Source organism: Pipistrellus hanaki (assembly GCF_964339955.1).
Source record: "Pipistrellus hanaki genome assembly, chromosome: 6".
Lineage (NCBI taxonomy): Eukaryota > Metazoa > Chordata > Mammalia > Chiroptera > Vespertilionidae > Pipistrellus > Pipistrellus hanaki.
In genome coordinates this window covers 37,823,634-37,844,546 of record NC_140508.1, presented here as the reverse complement: position 1 = coordinate 37,844,546, position 20,913 = coordinate 37,823,634, and the positions used below count along the sequence as shown (strand labels likewise).

Here is a 20,913-nt window from a genome sequence, read left to right as displayed (position 1 = left end):
GTGCCCGCAACCAATGTACATGCCCTTAACCGGAATCATATGGAAAAGCAGCTGCAAACAGCTTGAGTGAGACTGCAAATTGAACGTGGCTGGGTGTCAGGGAATCACCAGGACAGAGAACAGTGTGGCTACTCTGATGGCAGCTCTGTGACTGGGAAGTCCCACCACAGGAACAGTGACCCTGTGTGCACCCCGGTCTGGGAGAAAGCTGACTCCCTGAGTTCCTGCCCAGCTGCCAGACAGTCCAGTTCCTCCCCATATGTCCCTGGATTCCCCCAAAGCAGCCACCCAGCACTGGAACTCAGAGGAAGCTGGACAGTGTAAGTTTGTGAGCCAGCCCTTTAAGAGGAACACCTGGAAATCCAGCAGCCTCCATGTCACTCAACCATAATCCCAGCTGGATTTTACAGCCAGAAGTTATGGGGACTTCTCTTCCCAGCTCTGAAACCCTTGGCTTGGGGTCTGGTATGGGGCTGGGACCCCCTGCTTTTCATGGGAGGCCTTGGAGATAGCCCTCCTGATTAAAGAAATGCCACCTGTGGGTGTCGGACCAGCCTGTCCCATACCTCTGCCTCTCCAACCATCTCAATGCACTTTTTAAAAATATATATATTTTTATTTGTATTGATTTCAGAGAGGAAAGGAGAAGGAGAGAGAGAGATAGAAACATCAGTGATGAGAGAGAATTATTGATTGGCTACATCCTGCACACCCCCTACTGTGGATCGAGCCTGCAATTCAAGCATGTGCCCTTGACCAGAATTGAACCCGGGATCCTTCAGTCCACAGGGTGATGCTCAATCCACTGAGCCAAAACAGCTAGGGCAATGCCCTTCTTTTCTTCTCTAGTTGTAGGACTTCCATTCAGCCAGATTTCAGGCAGTTCTGAATGACGGTTGTTCTGTATTTTAGTTGTATTGATGTGGTTGTGGGAGACAGCAAGTACAGGTGTTTACCTATACCACCATCTTGGTACTTCCTCCCTTTTCATTTTTAAAAAATATATATATTTTGTTGACTTTTTTACAGAGAGGGAGAGAGGGGATAGAGAGTTAGAAACATCGATGAGAGAGAGTCATTGATCAGCTGCCTCTTGCACACCCCCCACTGGGGATATGCCCGCAACCAAAGTACATGCCCTTGACCGGAATCGAACCCGGGACCCGTCAGTCCCCAAGCCGACGCTCTATCCATTGAGCCAAACCGGTCTCAGCCCAAGGTACATGCTCTTGACCAGAATCTAACCCTGGGACCTTTCAGTCCGCAGGCCGATGCTCTGTCCACTGAGCCAAACCGGTTTTGGCTCCCTTTTCATATTAATGACGGTTTCTTTTGCTGTGCAGAAGCTTTTTAGTTTGATGTAGTTTATTTTTTCTATGTTTCTCTTGTCCTAAGAGATATATCAGCAAAATTCTGCTTATGTAAGATGTCTATGATTTTACTGCCTGTGTTTTCTTCTAGGATTTTTAATCAAGTGTGCTAAATGAGTGATTAGTTTTCCTTCTACTTTCCCACTTTCAAAATGTTATTGCTGTTTTCACTTTTCCTATTCTTATGAGTTTATGATTGAAAAAATTTTTATTTTTCTTGAAGGAGTAAAGCTGTATTTTAATCCAACATCTTTAATTAGAATTCTCAAATATCATGATCTTTGCACTACATAATAGTGATTAATGTAGTTACTTTCCTGAAGACAAAGCATGTTTGTTTTTAACTATAGACATTAAAAACCAGTTCACAGACTTCACAAAATTCTATTCTTAGTGCAGTGGGGGTAGACAAAAGTGGATAAGATATGTCCCTTGTTCTCCAGGAGCTTACCGTGTGAGAAGAAGATATATATACTATTATAGCATGGGTAAAAAGGGATACGTAGTAAGATCTACATTTCATTGAGCACCTTCAAATTTCAGATGTTTCATCTACATTAATAAATTCAGTCTAGTAATCTCATAATGGGTATTGTATTATTCCCACTTTATAGGTAAAGAATCAATTGGTTTACACAAGGTTAGCGGCTAGTAACATATTAGGAGACATGAAGCCAGGTGTGCCTGAGTCTGACGTTTTTCTCTTTCTACCATCCCAGGGTTCCTTACGAAAGGTAGTGTGAAGCACCTTAGAGTAATTCAAAGGCAGGAGAGGATTACTTCTGACTTGGGGATCAGGGAGGGACGGTAGAGAAGGTATCCCAGCTGGGTCTTAAAGGGTGGATAAAATTCAACATTTTAGATTTGGGGAGGAAGGAGGTCATTCCAGAATCGGGAATAGTTTGCTCAAAAGCAATAAGAAAAAAATTATAAGACATATTCAGGGGGTGTTAAGTAACTTGGGGCCAAACTTCTAGGATACCTGTGAGCCGCTGATTAGGGAAAGCAGTTACTTCTAGGTCTTCTAACAGTACCTGGCATGGAAAAATGAGGCTTTGAGGCTTTCATTTGAATATGTTAGAAACACTATTTTAAATAGGGAAAGCTAAGACCAGAATATAATAATTTCTGTAAAGCAGGAACATCCTCACAATATATAGATAATGTGTATTTAAGCTGTATTTTATATTTTAGTATTCTTATTGATTTCAGAGAGGACGGGAGAGGAAGAGAGATAGAAACATCAATGATGAAAGAGAATCATTGATTGGCTGCCTCCTGCATGCCCCACACTGGGGATAAAGCCCACAATCCGGGCATGTGCCCTGATCAGAAATCGAACCATGACCTCCTGGCTCATAGGTTGAGGCTCAACCACTGGACCACACCGGCTGGGCACATACATAATGTGTGTTTAATTAAAAACATGTAAGGTCATAGGCAATGGGTTGTCATAAGGCTGGTAGTAAGCGAATGTTTGTATTGCTTTGAAATGGAAACAAATAAGGTTTTTAAACATGAATAATTTCATCTTCACTAATAGAAAAAAACCCACAGTGATACCCCTTTTTTAATCTATCACATGAGCCAAAATTAGTGGTTGTTTATACTAGCCAGAGGTGTGGGAAAACAGGCAGTTTTAATAAATGAGACAGCTCCATGCCGAAACCGGTTTGGCTTAGTGGATAGAGTGTCGGTCCCAGGTTCGATTCCGGTCTAGGGCATGTGCCCAGGCAGCTGATGGATGATTCTCTCTCATACATGTTTCTAACTCTCTGTCCCTCTCTCTTCCTCTCTGTAAAAAAATCAATAAAATATATTTAATAAATAAATAAATGAGACAGCTCCAAATGTCCTAATAAGGAATGATCTCTGCCATACTTTTAAGTGGAAAAGCAGTGTGCAAAATAATAAGTCTAACAATTTGTATTTTTTTTAAAAGTTAGGTGGGTGGAGGTTAATTAATACATAACAGCTTTGCCTAAGAAGTTCTGGTAGCACTTAAGCCAGTTTTTGGGGTTTTTTTTTTTTTTTTCAGTTTCACTTCTTTTATATCAGTATCATTTCTTACCTTTTTTATCTCCAACTTTGCTACTCAAGTTCCTCTCCAGACCTTCAAGGGGGAGCTGGAGATAACTTCATCTCTAATTATTGTGTGCTTCACTTATTGTTTACTTTTCTTACTATAATTCCTTTATTATTGACCAAGTTTCCTTGGAGTGATTCCAGTGCAGTTCAGCTTCAGGTAGACTGATCCATTTGGTCAGTTTCCAACTGTATTCTTGGCTCACTTCACCCATATGACAGTTAGAAGGCAAACAAATGTCTTTATCTCTCTTTCTCTCCCAAGGATTGCTGGTGACCTTTACACACTGCCCTGGATTAAGTGATTCTCTTGTTATTCCTGATGCATTTTTTCCTTCTAATGCAAACAATTTCCCTCTGTTTAAAACTGCTTGCTGGGGTGTGTGTGTGTGTGTGTGTGTGTGTGTGTGTGTACGTAAACATATGTACATATTTGGTTATGTACCCAAGAATCTGGCAACTTGTTCTGATGGTCTCCGAGAAGGCCAGCAGGAGGACCTTTGGGCGATGGGTAGTAGGGAGGGAAACTCACTTCTTACTGTGTATGCCATTTTGTTTCTTTTGAGTTTTATATCTTTAATAGTGTTGGTAATAAGATTAAGTTATAACCTGACTTAGTAAGATATCAATTGGAATGTAATATATAATTCTATAATGTATATTATTAAATGATAGTATATAAATAGTTAATACTGGTTATATCAGTTAAGATATAGGTAAATTAATTATGCAGATTTATGGCTATTAAGAGAAATGCTACTTTCCATTTATTTTAACTTTATAGTTCATATAACTTTTCTTATATAATCCTTAAAATAGCCCTGTAACTGGTTATTATCTTCATTTTACAGACACTGTCTCTGTTTTTATGAGAAATGGCACAACATGAAAAAAAAACACGCAAATAAAGAAATGGGTTCAGAAAGGTTAGGTGACCTGAGTTCCACAGATAGTACTTGAATCCAAATCTAGGGCAGTTTTCCACTGAGCTGAAGGTAGTATTAGTCAGCATATTCCCAAGTTTTTGCGCTTGACCTAGAGTTGGCTACCATCCTTTTCCATCACAGATCCTTTGGTGCCCTCATCCAACACAGAATGTGGCACTAAACAGTCTGATACAAATATGGGCAGGGAGATTTGGTTTTGGACATTGATATTGCAAACGAAACACAGGAGGCTTATACTGTAACTCAGAAGTTTACTTGCGTCTTTCCTTGTTCTAGGAAGAGTTACAGGCCAACCTGGACCTGATTCAAACCTACAAACTGCATATTGCCCAAGATATCAACCAAGAAAACCTACAGCTCTTCCTGTGTTCTTATAACGGGTACAGTTGCTTCCTATTTACTTAAATGCAGACCAGGTCTAAAAACATAATGGACTTTTAGGAGAGAGGGGAAGAGAATGAACTGCTTCTTCTAATGTGTGATGGGATTGTTTTGTGCTCTTTTACCTACCACAATAGAACACGGAGGGCTTTTAGACAGGAAAACATCTGTCAAGAAGAATGACTGAAGGCTGTTTTGTGCAAGTTCAAGTATCAGTTGTTTTTAGGTGTTTTGAGATTAAAAGTACCTAAAGTCATGTACACACATAAAAACACACAATTTGAGGTAGCACAGAAAAGTGCATGTGGGGGGGACAAATGATAGAATCTTGGGCCTTGATTCAGTTTCTCTTTGCTGACATCTTGTAGAAGTAACACATGAACAGAACCTCATTCTTTTTAGTCAATAACTATGTTAGTTACAAGGAAAACACCCCTCCCCCCCAAAAAAAATATCCCTTCTCTTAAAAGGAATTTATTCCTTTATAAACAAGTTGGAAAATTAAATGCCCTTAGGACTTGAGGATTTCAGTAGTGGTCCTGTTGAGTTTTACAGTTGCCTCCGTTAGCTTCCCACATAGTCCTTCAGGGTTGAGCTAGGAACCTTGTTCCTGCTCTGCCATTCAGGATGGCTTCTTGTGAACAAACCGCATAAGGGCCCCTTCCCTCCCCGGGTGTGAAAGAAAGGTAGTTTTTACATTCCCTGAAATACTTTGGTTTTCATGACCAGGAAATAACCTGAGTTGTCATGATTTATGTGAAAAGGGGCATTGCTTCCTTTGCTTCTCTAGACGCAGAGACCTGGAGATTGAAAGACCCATGCTGGGCCAAAACGATAACAAATCAAAGACTTTAAAGTAAGTCCCTCACTTTCTCCTCTGAATTGCCGGATATATTTGCTTTTCATAGATGAATTCAGAGTTCAGTGGGGCTTATGTTCTGCTTGCTGAGTGTCGCTTCTTATTTTGGCTTTCCGCAGGTGTTCCACTTTATTGGTGGTAGGGGACAATTCACCCGCAGTTGAGGCTGTGGTAAGTATGTCCTGATGCTGTGAAGATGAATGAGATTGAAATGTAATAAAATGTATATAGCACACTACTGATGCACTAGGAACAGTTTGTAAATACTAGTTTTTGTTATTTCTAATTACAAATATAAGTTCTTGCTCTTTGTTATAAATGAATTCCTCCTTGATCACTAGGTTTCATCAGAAGGGACAGTTCACTTTGTGTCAAGTAGTTCAACTAAACACTATTTGCTTATTGTCAGATTGCTAGCAGCCTCGGTGTTCTACAGCCACCGTAAGTCTGGGACTGAATCAGCAGGTTGGAAGGCTGCTGGAGCCTGTATGCTTTTCTCTATCTCCTTCTTAAACACATAGCACATTGTTAAAAATAATATATGCTCATTTTGGAAAATATGGAAAAAAATGGAAAATAGAAGAACTTGAGGAAGAATCATGATCCAGTTACCTAAAGGCAAACTTTTATTTTATATAAGTTTTTTACAAGGTTTTGTGACTTGATTACTTAATACTTTTTTTTTTTTTTTTTTAATATATTGATTTTTTACAGAGAGGAAGGGAGAGGGAGAGAGAGTTAGAAACGTCGATGAGAGAGAAACATCGACCAGCTGCCTCTTGCACACCCCCTACCGGGGATGTGCCCGCAACCAAGGTACGTGCCCTTGACCGGAATTGAACCTGGGACCTTTCAGTCCGCAGACCAATGCTCTACCACTGAGCCAAACCGGTTTCAGCGACTTAATACTTTTGATAGCATTTTTTCATAGTATAAAGTCAGTATATCTGTATAATTCAGTCTTATAAATGTACCTTTGTTTATTTAACCTCATTCTCCTGTTGATTATTTCTGATTTTGTCCCATTAATATATTGCTGTTGAACATCTTTATAAAACCTGCTTGCATCTTTTATTATTTTCCTGGGAATGGATATCCAGAAGTGTTTCATAAATCTTTGTAAGATTTTTTATATATTTTGCCAGATTTCTTTCCAAAAAGGACTCATCAGTGTGTTGCCACCAGCAATGTCTGAGAATGCCTGTCCAGCACTAGATTTTTAAATTCTATTTGTTAATTGGTAGGTTAATTAATTTGCACTTCTTTGGTTACAAATGAAGTGACAGTTTTTCATGTCTGTTAGCATTTACATTTGCTTGTGTTTCCCACAGCATATATAACTTAAAGTACTTGTGTGAAGTTACCTGGTTTTCTTAGGCAGCCTTCACTTTTGCCCTTTTTAGAACAAAATGTTAGGAAGTAAGGCTTTTTAGAAAGGGAACCTAATAACTAATCAGGAGTGCATACATAGGCAAAAAGGTGGGGCTGGGAGAGGGAGTGTTTATAGGGTGAGATACAGTTGATGATAGATTATATTCACATCTTCCGGTATTGCCCTGTAAAACAGTCTATCTCTCATATAAAATACATGGCATGGCTTGAGCACATAGGAAGCTGACCCTCACATAAAAAAATAAAAAAAAATTCCCCACAAGGTAAACCTAAGTAATAAAAGGCTAATATACAATTGTTCAACTGGGAGTTTGACCAGGTGGGTGGGGCCAGCTGGCCAACTGCCTCTCCTTCCCCCAGCAGGCCCCGCCCCCAATCCACCCTCGCTCTCCCACACACACACACACCCCATGGTGGGGGGCAGGCCAACTGGACCCCACCCGTGAACAAATATGTGCACCGGACCTCTAGTAAAATTAGTGATGATCCCAGTTCACCAAAAAGGATTTTTATATAAAGGTCAGTTTTTTCTGGCCAAAAAGGTAGAGTAGTTTCTGTGAAAACATCTGTAAAGAACATTTTTCACCCTGGCTGGTGTGGCTTGATTGGACCACTGGAAGGGCATTGGTTTGATTCGTGGTCAGGGCACATACCTAGGCTTTGGATTTCATCCCTGGTTGGGGCAAGTATAAGAGGCAACCAATCGATATTTCTCTCTCCCTCCCCCTTCCTCTCTCTAAAATCAATAAATATATCCTCAGGTGGGGATTTAGAAACACATTTTTTTCATAAATGTGTACTTAAAACAAAAATAGTGTTGTTTTTATAAAATACCCTCGTCCTAACTGGTTTGGCTCAGTGGATAGAGTGTCGGCCTGCGGACTGAAGGGTCCAGGTTCGATTCCAGTCAAGGGCATGTACCTTAGTTGCGGGCACATCAAGGGGGGTGTGTAGGAGGCAGTTTGTGTTTCTCCCTCATCAATGTTTCTAACTCTCTATCCCTCTCCCTTCCTCTCTGTAAAAAAAAAGTCAATAAAATATATTTTTAAAAGAAAATACCCTTAATTAGAATTCCCAAATAATACTGAGTTATTTTTTATTTTTTAATATATTTTTTATTTCAAAGAGGAAGGGAGAGGACGAGATAGATACATCAGTGATGAGAGAGAGAGAATCATTGATTGGCTGCCTCCTGCATGCCCCCTATTTGGGACTGAGCCCGCAACCCAGGCATATGCCCTTAACTGGAATCGAACCCAGGACCCTTCAGTCCACAGGCCACTGCTCTATCTACTGAGCCAAACTAGCTAGGGCTTTTGTCTTTTATAATTGCATAGACTTTATGCAACATTTCCAATGTTTTCAAGACTTTTTAGGTTAGCCCATAAAAGTAAGGTCACTTTTCTGATTTCCACACCTTTGATTTTTATTTTTTTAAACCTCCCCCTAGGATATTTTTTCCATTCATCTTTAGAGAGAGAGTGGAAGGGAGGGATAAAGGGGAGAGAAAGACAGCAACATCGATGTGTGAGAGACACATTGACTGGTTGCCTCCCGCACTTGCCCCAACCGGGTCCAGGGATCAAACCTGCAACCTAGATTCATGCCCTTGACCAGGAATCGAACCTAAGATCCTTCAGTCCTTGGGCTCACACTAACCACTGAGCAACTGCAAAAAAATATATCTTTTTATTGATTATAGAGAAGGGGGGGTACAGAAAAACATTTATGAAAAAAACGTCGATCAGCTGCCTCCTGCATGCCTCCTACTGGGAATTGAGCTGGCAACCCAGGCATGAGCCCTGTCCAGGAATTGAACCAGTGACCTGCTTCAGGGGATGATGCTCAACCAACTGAGCCACACCAGCCAGGGCTCATACCTTTTTTTGTTGTTAATCCTCACTTGAGGATATTCTTTCCATTGATTTTTTTTTTTTTTTTTTTTTTTTTTTTTTTAGAGAGAGAGAGAGTAGAAGGGAGGAAGGAGAGGGAATGGGGGGGGGGGTGGAGAAACATTGATGTAAGAGAAACACATCAATAGATACTATACAATGATTGTTTGCCTCCTACATGTGTCTCAACTGGGGCTGGGAATTGAACCTGCAACCCAAGTATGAGCCCTTGACCGGAAATCAAACCCTCCGCTCTGGTGTAGTGGGCCAACGCTCTAACCACTCTTCAGAGCTCGGTAGGTGGGGCTCACACCTTTCATGTTTATGGAGAAAAACATTGCTAGCCCTATATGTGCCACAAAGTAGATGCTGTTCTAGACAGATTCAGATCTAGCTGCCCAGGCAGAGCACTTGAATCCCACAAGCTGGTAGAGAACTGGTCACTGTTGGTAGCTATTGTTCTTAGCATATGTGCTGCCAAAGTGAGCACTGTTCCTAGCTGTTCTTGCTCACATTCATTCAGCATCATTTTTTGAGCTTTTCTTATTTGCCTGATGTTTAGAGAACACAAAAAAGAGTAAGATGGAGACTGCATTTGGGGAGTAAACGTGTCAAAAAATAACCATTGTGCTTAGCCTACCAGATATGGAGACTTCTTACAAAGTTATAGAAATTATAAATTGTTGAACCAGAGGAAAACATGATTTATTATATTAAACTGAACGTGGGAGTTTCTTCTTTTAGAAAGTATTTATTGCCTGTCTGCTGTATTCTAAGCACTGTGCCTGTAGTTTTTTTAATTCTACATTTTAGACCTTGGTCAGTGTGTTCAGTTAGTTGGAGCATTGTCCCATACACCAAAAGGTGGCAGGTTCGATTCCTGGTCAGGGCACATACCCAGGTTGCAGGTTGGATCCCTAGTTTGCAGGTTTGATCCTCAGGAGGCAATGTATCGATGTTTCTTTCTCCCACTCCCTTCCTCTCTCTAAAATCGATAAAGTTCTTTAAAAAAAATTCATCCTGGTTGATGTGGGTCAGTTGGTTGAGTTTCATCCCATGCACCAAGAGGTCACTGGTTCCGTTCCTAGTCAGGGCATATGCCCGGGTTTCAGGCTCAATCCCCCGTGGGGAGCATGCAGGAAGCAGCCAATTAATGTTTCTTACTCATTTGATGTTTCTCTCTCCCTCTACCTTCCTCTCAAAAATTGATAAAAATATTTTTTAAATAAATAATTCTACCCCTTAGGGTTAATGCATATTCTGTATGTTTGTTTATCACTGCCTATACTGTTATTTGTATAGAGTAAAAACTTTGATTTGGTGATCCTAGCTTTTCAGTCATCCCTGATTTTATAAGCGTTTTGTATGTACCTGCCCAGAGCAAAAGTTCATCTGGATTACAGGTTCTTTCCTTAGTAATTTCAAAACCTAACTGTCTCTCTGCCTCTGCAGTCCGTCATACGGGCCACTGCTGGTTACTTTCTTTAAACAGCTCACACCCTGTCACCTCAGAAACCTACTGAGGCTTTTTGCCTTCCGTGGTAATCGTCAGTCTGCTTCTCCAGTCTCAACCACTTGCATCCTCCTCATCAGACTCTTGCCCCTGAAGCACTATACGTGCTCTGTACATCCACTTCGCATCTCCTGCCTTTGTTTATGCTTCTCCCCAACTCTGGAAGCCTTCAAACACCCACTACTTCTACTGTATCTTCAGAAAGTCTAGTCATTCTTCTGTACTTACTCAACTCGCTTGTGCAATTTTAAAGTGATGTCATTCTGCCTTGTATTATGTTTTTATCACACTAGATTCCAAACTCGTAGTGTACAGTGCTTTGTATGTCCGTGCTTGGCAAATGTGTAAAAGCTGAGGGATCCAGTTGATCAGATTGGCCAGAAAACATTGCTAAATCTAGAGATTATCTCCCCAAAACATTTTTTTGAGGTCCCTGCCTTTATGGATACAGGAGTACAAGATACCAAATATGTAAATACACAAGGTTATAATTGTTCATTATAATGACTGTTGTGAGAGAAAAACCGTGGAGGGTTCAACTTTAGATGAGACAGTCCAAAAAGACCTTGAGGCACAAAAGAGTCTGTGTGCAAGGAATGGCAACCCCACTCCCTCCAGAGCAGAGGACAAAGGTAGGAAATGGCCAGAGGAGGTGCACAGAGCTCAACCAGGGTCAGTTGTCTGGGAAGCCATCAGGACCACAACAGGTGATCATGGCCACAGTCCAGTTTACTTTTTAAAGAAGTTGGTAATTTGCCCCATGTTATGTAAGGTGGTAGAAGGACTTAAATTCAAAGAGTCTACTTGCAACTAATTCAGTAGTGAAATTAGCTAGATTTTTAGATCTATTCAGAAATGTCAAATATAAAGAGCATCATATAAATATATATCCTATTTATTTATTTAGGCTGATTCAGCCACCTCCAAACTGAGCTGTTGATCCTGGAAAATCATTCTCATGCCAAGTTATTTCTTCTATTCCTAGTAGTTCCTAAATTTTTCTCCTTTTTTATTTTTATTTTTTAGGTTGAATGCAATTCTCGCCTGAATCCTATAAATACAACTTTGCTAAAGGTAATACATCTTCTTTCCTCATTGCCAACCATATCAGAGTATTTTATACAGATTACTGTATTTCTGGAATAGTTGCCCAGAAAGAAGGAAAGCTTCTTTCTCTTGCTCTCTGAGATTCTCTCATTCTTTTTAAGAAAAAATTTCCTTAATATATTCTCATTGTAGAAAATTGGAAAAAAGAGAAAAGTAAAAAGAATAATGTAAGTAAAAATTATCCATAATCCTACACCCAAAGGCAGCCTATACTAAAAATATTGATGTATTTTTCCTATTCATTTTTATAGCACACAAAAAAGTTTTGTTTGTTTGTTTGTTTGTTTTTAATTTCAGAGAGAAAGAGAGAGGGAGAGAATGATGAGAGAGAATCATTGATTGGCTGCCTTCTGCACACCCCCTACTGGGGATCGAGCTGCAACCTGGGCATGTGCCCTTGGCCAGAATCAAACCTGGAACCCTTTAGGCTGACTTTCTATCCACTGAGCCAAACCAGCTAGGGGTAGCCCTGTTTTCCTCAACTTTTTTGACATGAGCATCTTCCCGTGTCATTATATACTTCAGTAGAGGCCCAGTGCACAAAATTTGTGCAAAGGGCTAGGGGGAAGGTTCCCTCAGCCTACCCTGTACCCTCTCCAGTCCAGGACCCCTCGGGGGATGTCCCACTCATGCCTAAACCAGCAGTCAGACATCCTTCTTACAATCCAGGACCAGTACACGAATTTGTTCACCTGCCTACCTGCCTGATTGCCCCTGTCTCTCCTGCCAGCCTAGTCACCCCCAACTGCCCTCTCCCCTTCCTCCCTCCCCTGCTGGCCTGGTCGCCCCCAACTTTCCCCTCCTGTCGGCCTGATCGCCCCTTACTGCCCCCCTCTGTGGGCCTGGTCGCCCCACGCAGCCTGTTCAGTCGTCCGTTTGGTTGCGATGGTCGCTTAGTCTTTTATTATTATAGATAAGCATTATTTAATTTTGTGAGAATTAAGATAATGAATAGAAATTCTTTTTTTTAATATATTTTATTGATTTTTTACAGAGAGGAAGGAGAGAGGGATAGAGAGCTAGAAACATCGATGAGAGAGACATCGAACAGCTGCCTCCTGCACACCCCCCACCGGGGATGCGCCCGCAACCAAGGTACATGCCCTTGACCGGAATTGAACCTGGGACCTTTCAGTCCACAGGCCGATACTCTATCCACTGAGCCAAACCGGTTTCGGCTAGAAATTCTTTATATGCTAAATCCTATTGTATTAGTAAGGAATCTCCCAATAGCCTCTCTTTTTGGCAAATAGAGAACAGCTCATGTACTAAATTTTTAGGGTTAGTAACAAGCTTCTCCCCCTTTTGATTGAACTCCAGGCAAAAGCATTACTCTTGCTTTTTCTAGCACCTCTAGTGTAATGTTTAGGGACTGACCCTTTGGTTCAAATTTGGAGTACTGGAGACATGAGTGCTGATTTTGTTGCTTACTGCTGCTGCCTTCTCAGCCTGGAACACCTGCTTTCTTCCCTTTCTCTTTGAAGTGTGATTGAAAAGGAAGTGCTGTCACCAGAAGCAGCCCATAGTTCCTGGAAATATAGTATGAGGTTAATACTCAGAGGTGACAAAACTTAAGTGTTCTGGGGCCCAGGTGATTGATGAACTACTTTAAAATATGAATGTTTTTAAAGTATGTGATTTCAAATTAGTTTCTCCCTGCAGGTTTGAATCCATACTCCAGAAACAGAAAAGTGAACTTTGCAGTAGCCATAGATGTGGGCAAAAGTGCCCATCTACAACCTCATGAGTGAACTGACTTTCCAACTATTTGATAAAAGTCAAGCTTGAAAATAGTTTCTCCCAATATTCTTTCTCTGCATATGGCAACTGATTTATGGTTCTAATCAGATTTTGATTTCTAAACATCATAAAAATATAACCTATGCCAGTTAGGTCTGTTTTATACTTAAATCATGTTAATTGTCTGTTCCTGCTCTTATATTTGTAATTTCCTTTTTCTTTTTTTATAATATATTTTATTGATTTTTTTTACAGAGAGAAAGAGAGAGGGATAGAGAGCTAGAAACATTGATGAGAGAGAATCATCCATCAGCTGCCTCCTGCACACCCCCCACTGGGGATGTGCCCGCAACCACGGTACATGCCCTTGCCCAGAATCGAACCTGGGACCCTTCAGTCCGCAGGCCGACGCTCTATCCACTGAGCCAAACCGGTTTTGGCACTACTTCTTATTAACCCCAAATTTCTTTACTGTCTGTAGTATCCCATGTGCTAAATAATAGTCCCTCCCTTAAGGAAATTTTTTGTGCTAGTGAATACAAACCATGCCGTTCACATACTTTTTTTTAAATGCCAGTCAACCTAAACAGCATACTGTCTGAGTACCAAATGCATAACGGGAAGGAGGAGGGTGGGCTCTTGTTTGGCCATCATGCTCTAGAAACAGTATTCTCTGCAGACTGACAGAATCTGCATCACCTGGGAGTTTGTTGCAAATGCAAATTCTTGACCCCACCCCAGAATCTCTAGAGCAGGAACCCAAGATTCTGAGTTTTAACGAGTTCTCCAGGTAATTCCAATGCATGCTAACAGAACCCTAGAAATCCTTGCACAAGTGAGAATAATCAGATGTAAAGATTTATGAAGTGCCCTGACCTGTGTGGCTCAGTTAGTTGTCATCCTGTACATCAAAAGGTCGCCAGTTCAATTCCCAATCAGGGCACATACCCAGCTTGCAGGTTTAATCCCCAGTCGGGGTGCATGCAGGAGGCAACTGATCATTGTTTCTCTCTCCCTCTTCATTTCTCTCTCTCTAAAAATAAATTTTAAAAATTATCTAAAAGATTTTAAAAAAGAAAAGAAGATTAGTGAAGTGAGAGAGCCTCACCAAATCTAGCTATGGCAGGAAAGTGGCTGACCAAGCGAGTTGGCTGAATTCACATCAGCACCTGATTTTTAATTTATTTTTTTAATCCTCACTCAAGGGTATTTTTCCATTGATTTTTAGAGAGAGTGGAAGAGAAAGAGAAAGAGAGAGAGCAACATCGATGTGAGAGAAACACATCAATTGGTTGCCTCTTCCTCCTGCCCTGACCAGGGCCAGGGCCGGGGAGGAGCCTGCAACCTGGGGACCCTTTGGTCTGCAGGCCAGCACTCTGTCCACTGAGCCAAACCGGCTGGGGCCAGCTCCTGATTTGAGAATCCCCTTAGGCATGGAATAAATATTACATAGAGCTGAGAGGGAACTTGGAACACATGGAACCCTGAGAAGTTAGGGTCACACTGAGGACTCTGAGAGTTACATTTCAGGTGGAGGCGGAACCATGGTTGATGGTGGTGGTTAACTTCACCACCACCCCTAACAGAAAAGTCCCACTGTGGGCCTGAACGCCAGGCTCTGCGCCTTACTGACTAAGTAACAGTATTTTCAGATTATGTACTAGGTCATTGCTAGAATATGTCTTTGGGTAAGAGTGCATTGAGGAGATGCACTTGGACGCAGTTAAACATTAAGTTGAGGAAACTAAAATTCAATCCTATCCTGTTTGAAAGGACTAGTGGATATTCAGAGCATTTCCCCTAAGTGTAAATTCCAACTGACTTACATATTTTTCCTCTTAGATGGCAGACTGTGGTGGACTGCCCCAAGTAGTTCAGGTAAAGAGGTTGTTTTTTTTGTGTGTTTTTTTTTTTAAAGCATTATTTGACTCTGCCTCATTGCTTGTACAAACATTAATGCCTTCTTATTTTGTCACCCTAGCCTGGGAAGCTCACCGAGGCCTTCAAGTACTTTCTGCAGGGAATGGGATACAGTGAGTAGTATACAACTTTCTATCTAGCAAAAATTTATCGGTGTTGGGGTCATTTTGACATCTTGTGGGAGCCCACAATTCTCTATGCTAGCCAGTCTGAAATCAAGTAGAAACCAAAACAGTGCGTGTGTGTGTATGTATGATAAACTAACACTTACTAAGCAATTAGAGATTATATATTGTAGTTATATACCAGGCACTCTGTATTTATAATCTTAAGAGGTAAATTGTGCTATTTGTCCTATTTTATAGAAGAAATTAAGGCTCAAAGAAACTAAGTACATTTCCCAGAGTGTAACAGTTCAGCCACAGAGCCATGTTCAAACCCTGGCGGTCTGATTGCAGAGCCCCCACGTTGAACCACTGAAGCTTAGGCTGGCCTAGCTATAAATCTGAAATTATGATTTGTGTTTAAACTCAGCTGGTTAATGGCTGCTGACCTAGAGCAGCGGTTGCCAGCCTTTCAGATCTCACAGACCACCAGTGGTCCGCTGACGCAGGTTGGTGACTGCTGGCCTAGAGAAACAAAAGGGCGACTAGAGAAGAAAAGAGTAGCTCCCTCAGGTAAATCTGCTCCACAGCAGGCGGTGAACTTAGAGTAATTTAGAGTAAGTCAAAGGATGTGTCCAAAGCACATGCCACTGTCCTGATCTTGAATTCTGAGACCCCTGAGCTTCCTCGTTTGTCACAGACTATCCACACTTGCTCCTTTCTTGGAGTTTTAAGAAAAACTCTCCTCCCGGGTACAGAGCTGTTCGCCTAGGAGGGTGGTTTTCTCCTGTTTTTGGTATTAGTGCAGATTATGGCCATTGGGCAGTCCATCTTCCAGCCCATTTCTTTCTCTTTTTTTTCCTTTTAATATATTTTTATTGATTTCAGAGAGGAAGGGAGGAGAAAGAGATAGAAACATTAATGATGAGAGAGGATAATTAATCGGCTACCTCTTACACGCCCCCTACTGGGGATTGAGTCCGTAACCCAGGCATGTGCCCTGACTGGGAATCAAACCATGACCCCTGGTTCATATAGGTCGATGCTCAACCACTGAGACACACCAGCCGGGCCTTCCAGCCCATTTCTAATCCAAAGCAGAGAATGCCGTTTATAGCGGAGGGGAAGACTATTACCTTAGACTGGTTGAGAGAATTAATATCTGAGATTCTATAGCATCCATCAGCCTCACCTGTCTGAGATAAACCTTCAACCCTGGCACTCTGGTTGATGTAGCTCAGTTGATTGCATGTCATCTCATGTACCAGAAGGTTGCCGATTCTATTTGGGGTCAGGACACATGCCTGGGTTGCAGGCTTGATCCTCAGTAGGGAAGGTACTGGAGCAGCCAATTGATATTTCTCCTTCACATCAATGTTTCTCTCCCTCTCTCTTATCTCTAAAATCATTGTTTTGTTTTGTTTTCTAAACATATTTAAAACGTAAAAAACAAAAACTTAATCCTAAAAAACAAACAAACAAACTTAATCCTTGGCTTAAGAGTATTCTGTCAGTGTCTGCCAGGCAGCTGAGGTTGTCACTTGGCACTCATGGGTCACTAACCTGCCTTTTCCTGTGTCCACCTGCTTCCAGTCCCGTATGTGCAGCTCAGTCACCTGAGCACCGAGTCAGGTACCTTCCTCTGTGCTGGCCCTGCTCCCACCTCCCAGCCATGCTCTCCCGGCTGCATTGGCTGCCTGCAGCATGTCCGCAGTTTTCCTGTGCAGTGAGAGCCTGATAGAACGTGGTTCATTTCCCCCCAGAGTGTTAGCTTGGGCCCCCAAGAAGGAAGAAAGGAGTGGGTTATACTAGTAATAGTGCTTCCCTCTCATCATCCTAAGTTGAGTTACAGGAGCACTGAAGCCTTATAGGCAGGGCCCTTTTCCCCCATTACCTAAGAAACTTGTATTAACTCCCAGACACAGGAATCAAAGGGCCGCCTTGATTCTAAATAGGATCATCAGAACCTATACCTAGAAATTTCTGCAGGTGATGGCATCTTTTGACCCCAGCATTGAAGTAACAGCCGGCGGGGAATGGCTGGTGCTTCAGGAAGATAGGCAGAGAGGTTATGCCAGGTAAGGCCCTGTTCTGGCCGAGTGGAGGACCTTAGGCTCAAAGCAGTGGCAGAACAGGAGTCTGAGTTAAACACCCACCCTCAGAGCCCTTCCCGCTCAGGCAGCCACCAGCTTCAGGCCCTCCAGCCCTCTCTAACCCACACCTTCGTACATGTCTCCTCCCCAGCTAGCAAGGTAGCCTGTGGACATGGATGGTAGTCTTGTTGTATCGGGCTTGCACTGTGTTTGTGAAACACCTTCATACTTGTGTGGTTTGTCTTTCTTTTTGGTTTATTCTTGCATGCACTACAGGTTTTGGTTACCTGTGTGGGTTCCCAAAGCTTCCTCCCTAATTTTTCATTATGAATGGCGTGGGCATTCTCTGGACTTAGGCTTCTCCTTGTTCTTCTGTGAACAAGAATCAACTGATTCCAGATCTAGAGGATTAAAGCAGCCTTGCATATAGCAACTCACCTAGAGCAAATAATGCAAAGTGAAGATGGCTTCATCTTGTCTGGGTATCACCTTAAATGGATTGGGAAAGCTAAACATAAAGCCTTTGGTGAAACTTCTGGATTAACTGAGTTTAACCAGGGCTCCATCTTTTAGTCCTCTTGGTTCTTTTTTCCAGTACCATCTGCCAGCATGACCCGGCTCGTCCGATCACGAACCCACTCAACCTCAAGTAGTATCGGCTCTGGAGAAAGTGCCTTCAGCCGATCTGTTACCAGCAATCAGTCAGATGGAACTCAAGAATCCGCTGAGTCCCCTGATGTTCTGGACAGACACCAGACCATGGAGGTGTCCTGCTAAGCAGATGCTCCTCCCCTAGACCATGCAAGTCCATCCTCCTCCAACGACCACTCCACAATATAACATTTCATCCAGCAAACCAGCATCTATCTTTAACTCCTGCATGACCACTGACTCTTTCTCTCTGGTATCCTGGATTTATCATTCTCTGCCTGCCCACGCCCCTTTTTGTATGTACCAGGAACCACTTCCATGCCATTACTGTAACATTCCAACATCCTTAACTGATCAAATCTCCACATCTTCTCTTACCAGCTTTTCTCCATGCTTTCCCAACTACATATCTGATAAGATTCTTTAATCCTGACGTATGTGTGTGAGCACGCGTGTCTGTGTTTGTGTGTGCGTAGATCTGTGGTTTTAGACATGCTTTCTTGTAGAGCTTCTGCAAAACAAAACAAAAAACAAAAAAGGGACTTTTTTTGCATTTTCAATGGTGTTTTTAGGGGAAATATACAGAACAGCTTTCTAGATTGGGTAGGTTACTACATTCTCTTTTGGTTCCAAATTGGTCAACAAGATTTGCAAGGTGACTTCTGAAGAGAGCAGCTCTGAGGAATGTGGACGATCATAATTATTGTTTGGAATCTTGACTGATTGTGACCAATAGAAGGGAGCCTATTACATAGAGAAGCAGGCGGGGTGCCCAGCCACCTCCTCCTGTCCAAATGAATTTTCATACACTATTCTATAAATAAAAGGGAGGGATATGTACTGTTAGAAGCCCATGAATAATGAGGTTCTGGTGCAACATGCAGTAGTTTCCAAGAAGTGGGCGTGGCTTAATTATTAGACTCTATTAGAACAAGAAGGTTAAAACTAAATACCAGGTATTCACTCTGCTGGAGCAAAACTGTCTGATCCTACTACCAGGTCTGTGATGGAGAGATGGAGAAACACTCTCCATCCTCCAAAAAGAGAGAGGTATGGCCTGAAAATTATGTCGGCAGTGAAGAAATGGCAGTGGGAAGAGGAACTGGCATTAACATAATATCCTATTTAATAAGTATAGTCTTTTTTTGCAGCACACTTAATGGAAGCTAAGTAAAGTTGAGATAGAACTCATTTCTCAGGAAGATTCTTAATTCTGTGAACACTTTTGTAGGAGGGAAGGGATCAGTCTGTAAGGCAGCCTGACCAGGTAAAACTGTGTTCATTATACTACGATGTGAGTATCGCTGGGTGGAGGGTTAAACCAGCTGCCACACAGCCAGGGCCAGCTACTGAGAGCATCGAGATGTGAACACAGGGCGGCATAGTTCCAAATCTTAGGAAGGGGCTTTTCGCCGTAGTACTCGCTTTCTGCCAAGATTGGGAATGCGTCACTCTGCCAGAGTACAACTTTTTACAGATTATTAAATAAAGCTGTATATGTCTCATTGTTACCCAACTGCTGGTCTTATTTCTCTCAAGCCACTCACTGGGGCTCAGGGAGGGACCAAGTTACTGAACATGGGCTCTGTGCTGGGCATTTCCACATACTTGATCATCCATCCCACCCAGCGAAGAAATGAAGTCTTGGGATAAATAATTTGCCTAAGGTCATACCGGAAGCCCAAGTCTGTCTCACACATCCTCTATCCAAACCAAAAATCGTGAGAAGTCCAACCATGGTTCGTGATGGAGGAGAAGCTGAGGTCTTGGAAAGGGGTTCCGTACTGTGTGGGGTTGCTGCGTCCCGCCCCTCAGCAATAATCCACAACCACTTTTTGGTTTTTCAAACAGACCAGCCTGAATTTATCCGGAAATGTCTCTCTTTGTACCCACCAAGAATAATTTCAGGAGGCCACCGTCTCGGGTTAAGTTTGAATGATCCAGGAGCTGCTACAGCCATAGTATAGCAAGGTTGCAGTGTCTGTGGGAGAAACTGGTAAAATGACTCGGACCCTGCTCAGTCTGATAGAGGAGATGAAACATGCACGCGGACGGATACAGGTCACCAAGCTGAGTTCCCGACATTGCAGGCCAACACAGAGTCCAGAGCTGGCGGAGTCTGATGGACAGTTCCTCTTATAATCCACACTGCTGCCGCCGTTTTGGCCCCACTTGGCAGGAATGGTTTCCCACCTTAGCCTTGTGCCTGGAGTCAGGCCTCAACTGAATGCACCTTACTGACCCTAACTGCACTCTTTCCCCTTCTAGTTTTCATTTTCTTCCTGTTCAGTCCAAAAAAAATTTTTGGGTGCTGGCTTTGTGAGAGAAAGGAAAGTGGCCAGGTATACTATCTGTGAGATTGGATAAAGCTCTCTTCCAGCCCAGCTGGCATAGCTCAGTGGTTGAGCATTGATTTATGAACCAGGAGGTCACAGTTCGATTCCGGTCAGGGTACATGTCCCGGTTGTGGGCTTGATCCCCAGTAGTGGGGTATGCAGGAAGCAGCTATCTCTCTCCTCCCTTCCTCTCTAAAATAAATAAAGATACATATTTTTTTTAAAAGCTCTCTTCCAAATCATTTAATCCAGTTCACATGGTAAAGAGAACAGCTGAGGAGAGTTAAGTTATTTGGCCAAGGTCACCTCACTAGAAAATGTTCCTAGTTCTTCCAAAAATCAATGTATTTTTTTTTTTTTTTTTTTTTGAGCACCTACTACAGGCTGGGCCCTTAGCGCCTTCCTATATGTTTCCTTCTATTGGCCCAGTGAGATACACGCTAGTTCCATTTTTTGGATGAGAAATGGTCACAAAGCTGCTAAGTGTCGGATCTAGGCTCTAGTGGAGCGCACCTCCCCTCTG

General features: G+C 42.2%; 1 protein-coding gene across 2 annotated transcripts in view; it reads left to right on the top strand.

Annotated features, from left to right (window-relative positions):
- The window catches only part of NDRG3 (NDRG family member 3), a 74,182-nt gene extending 54,617 nt beyond the window's left edge, over positions 1-19,565 (top strand). Inside the window, exons 10-17 of one of the 2 annotated variants that reach the window (XM_084888651.1) lie at positions 4,679-4,782; positions 5,574-5,639; positions 5,762-5,813; positions 11,466-11,513; positions 15,129-15,164; positions 15,268-15,319; positions 16,904-16,942; positions 17,999-19,565. In XM_084888651.1, the coding sequence (XP_084744777.1) occupies positions 4,679-4,782; positions 5,574-5,639; positions 5,762-5,813; positions 11,466-11,513; positions 15,129-15,164; positions 15,268-15,319; positions 16,904-16,942; positions 17,999-18,180 (579 nt within the window). In that variant the 3' untranslated portion in view covers positions 18,181-19,565. The remainder of the gene's footprint in view (positions 1-4,678; positions 4,783-5,573; positions 5,640-5,761; positions 5,814-11,465; positions 11,514-15,128; positions 15,165-15,267; positions 15,320-16,903; positions 16,943-17,998) is intronic. The other variant, XM_084888652.1, reaches the window with a different exon arrangement.
- The last annotated feature ends 1,348 nt before the right edge of the window (positions 19,566-20,913 follow it).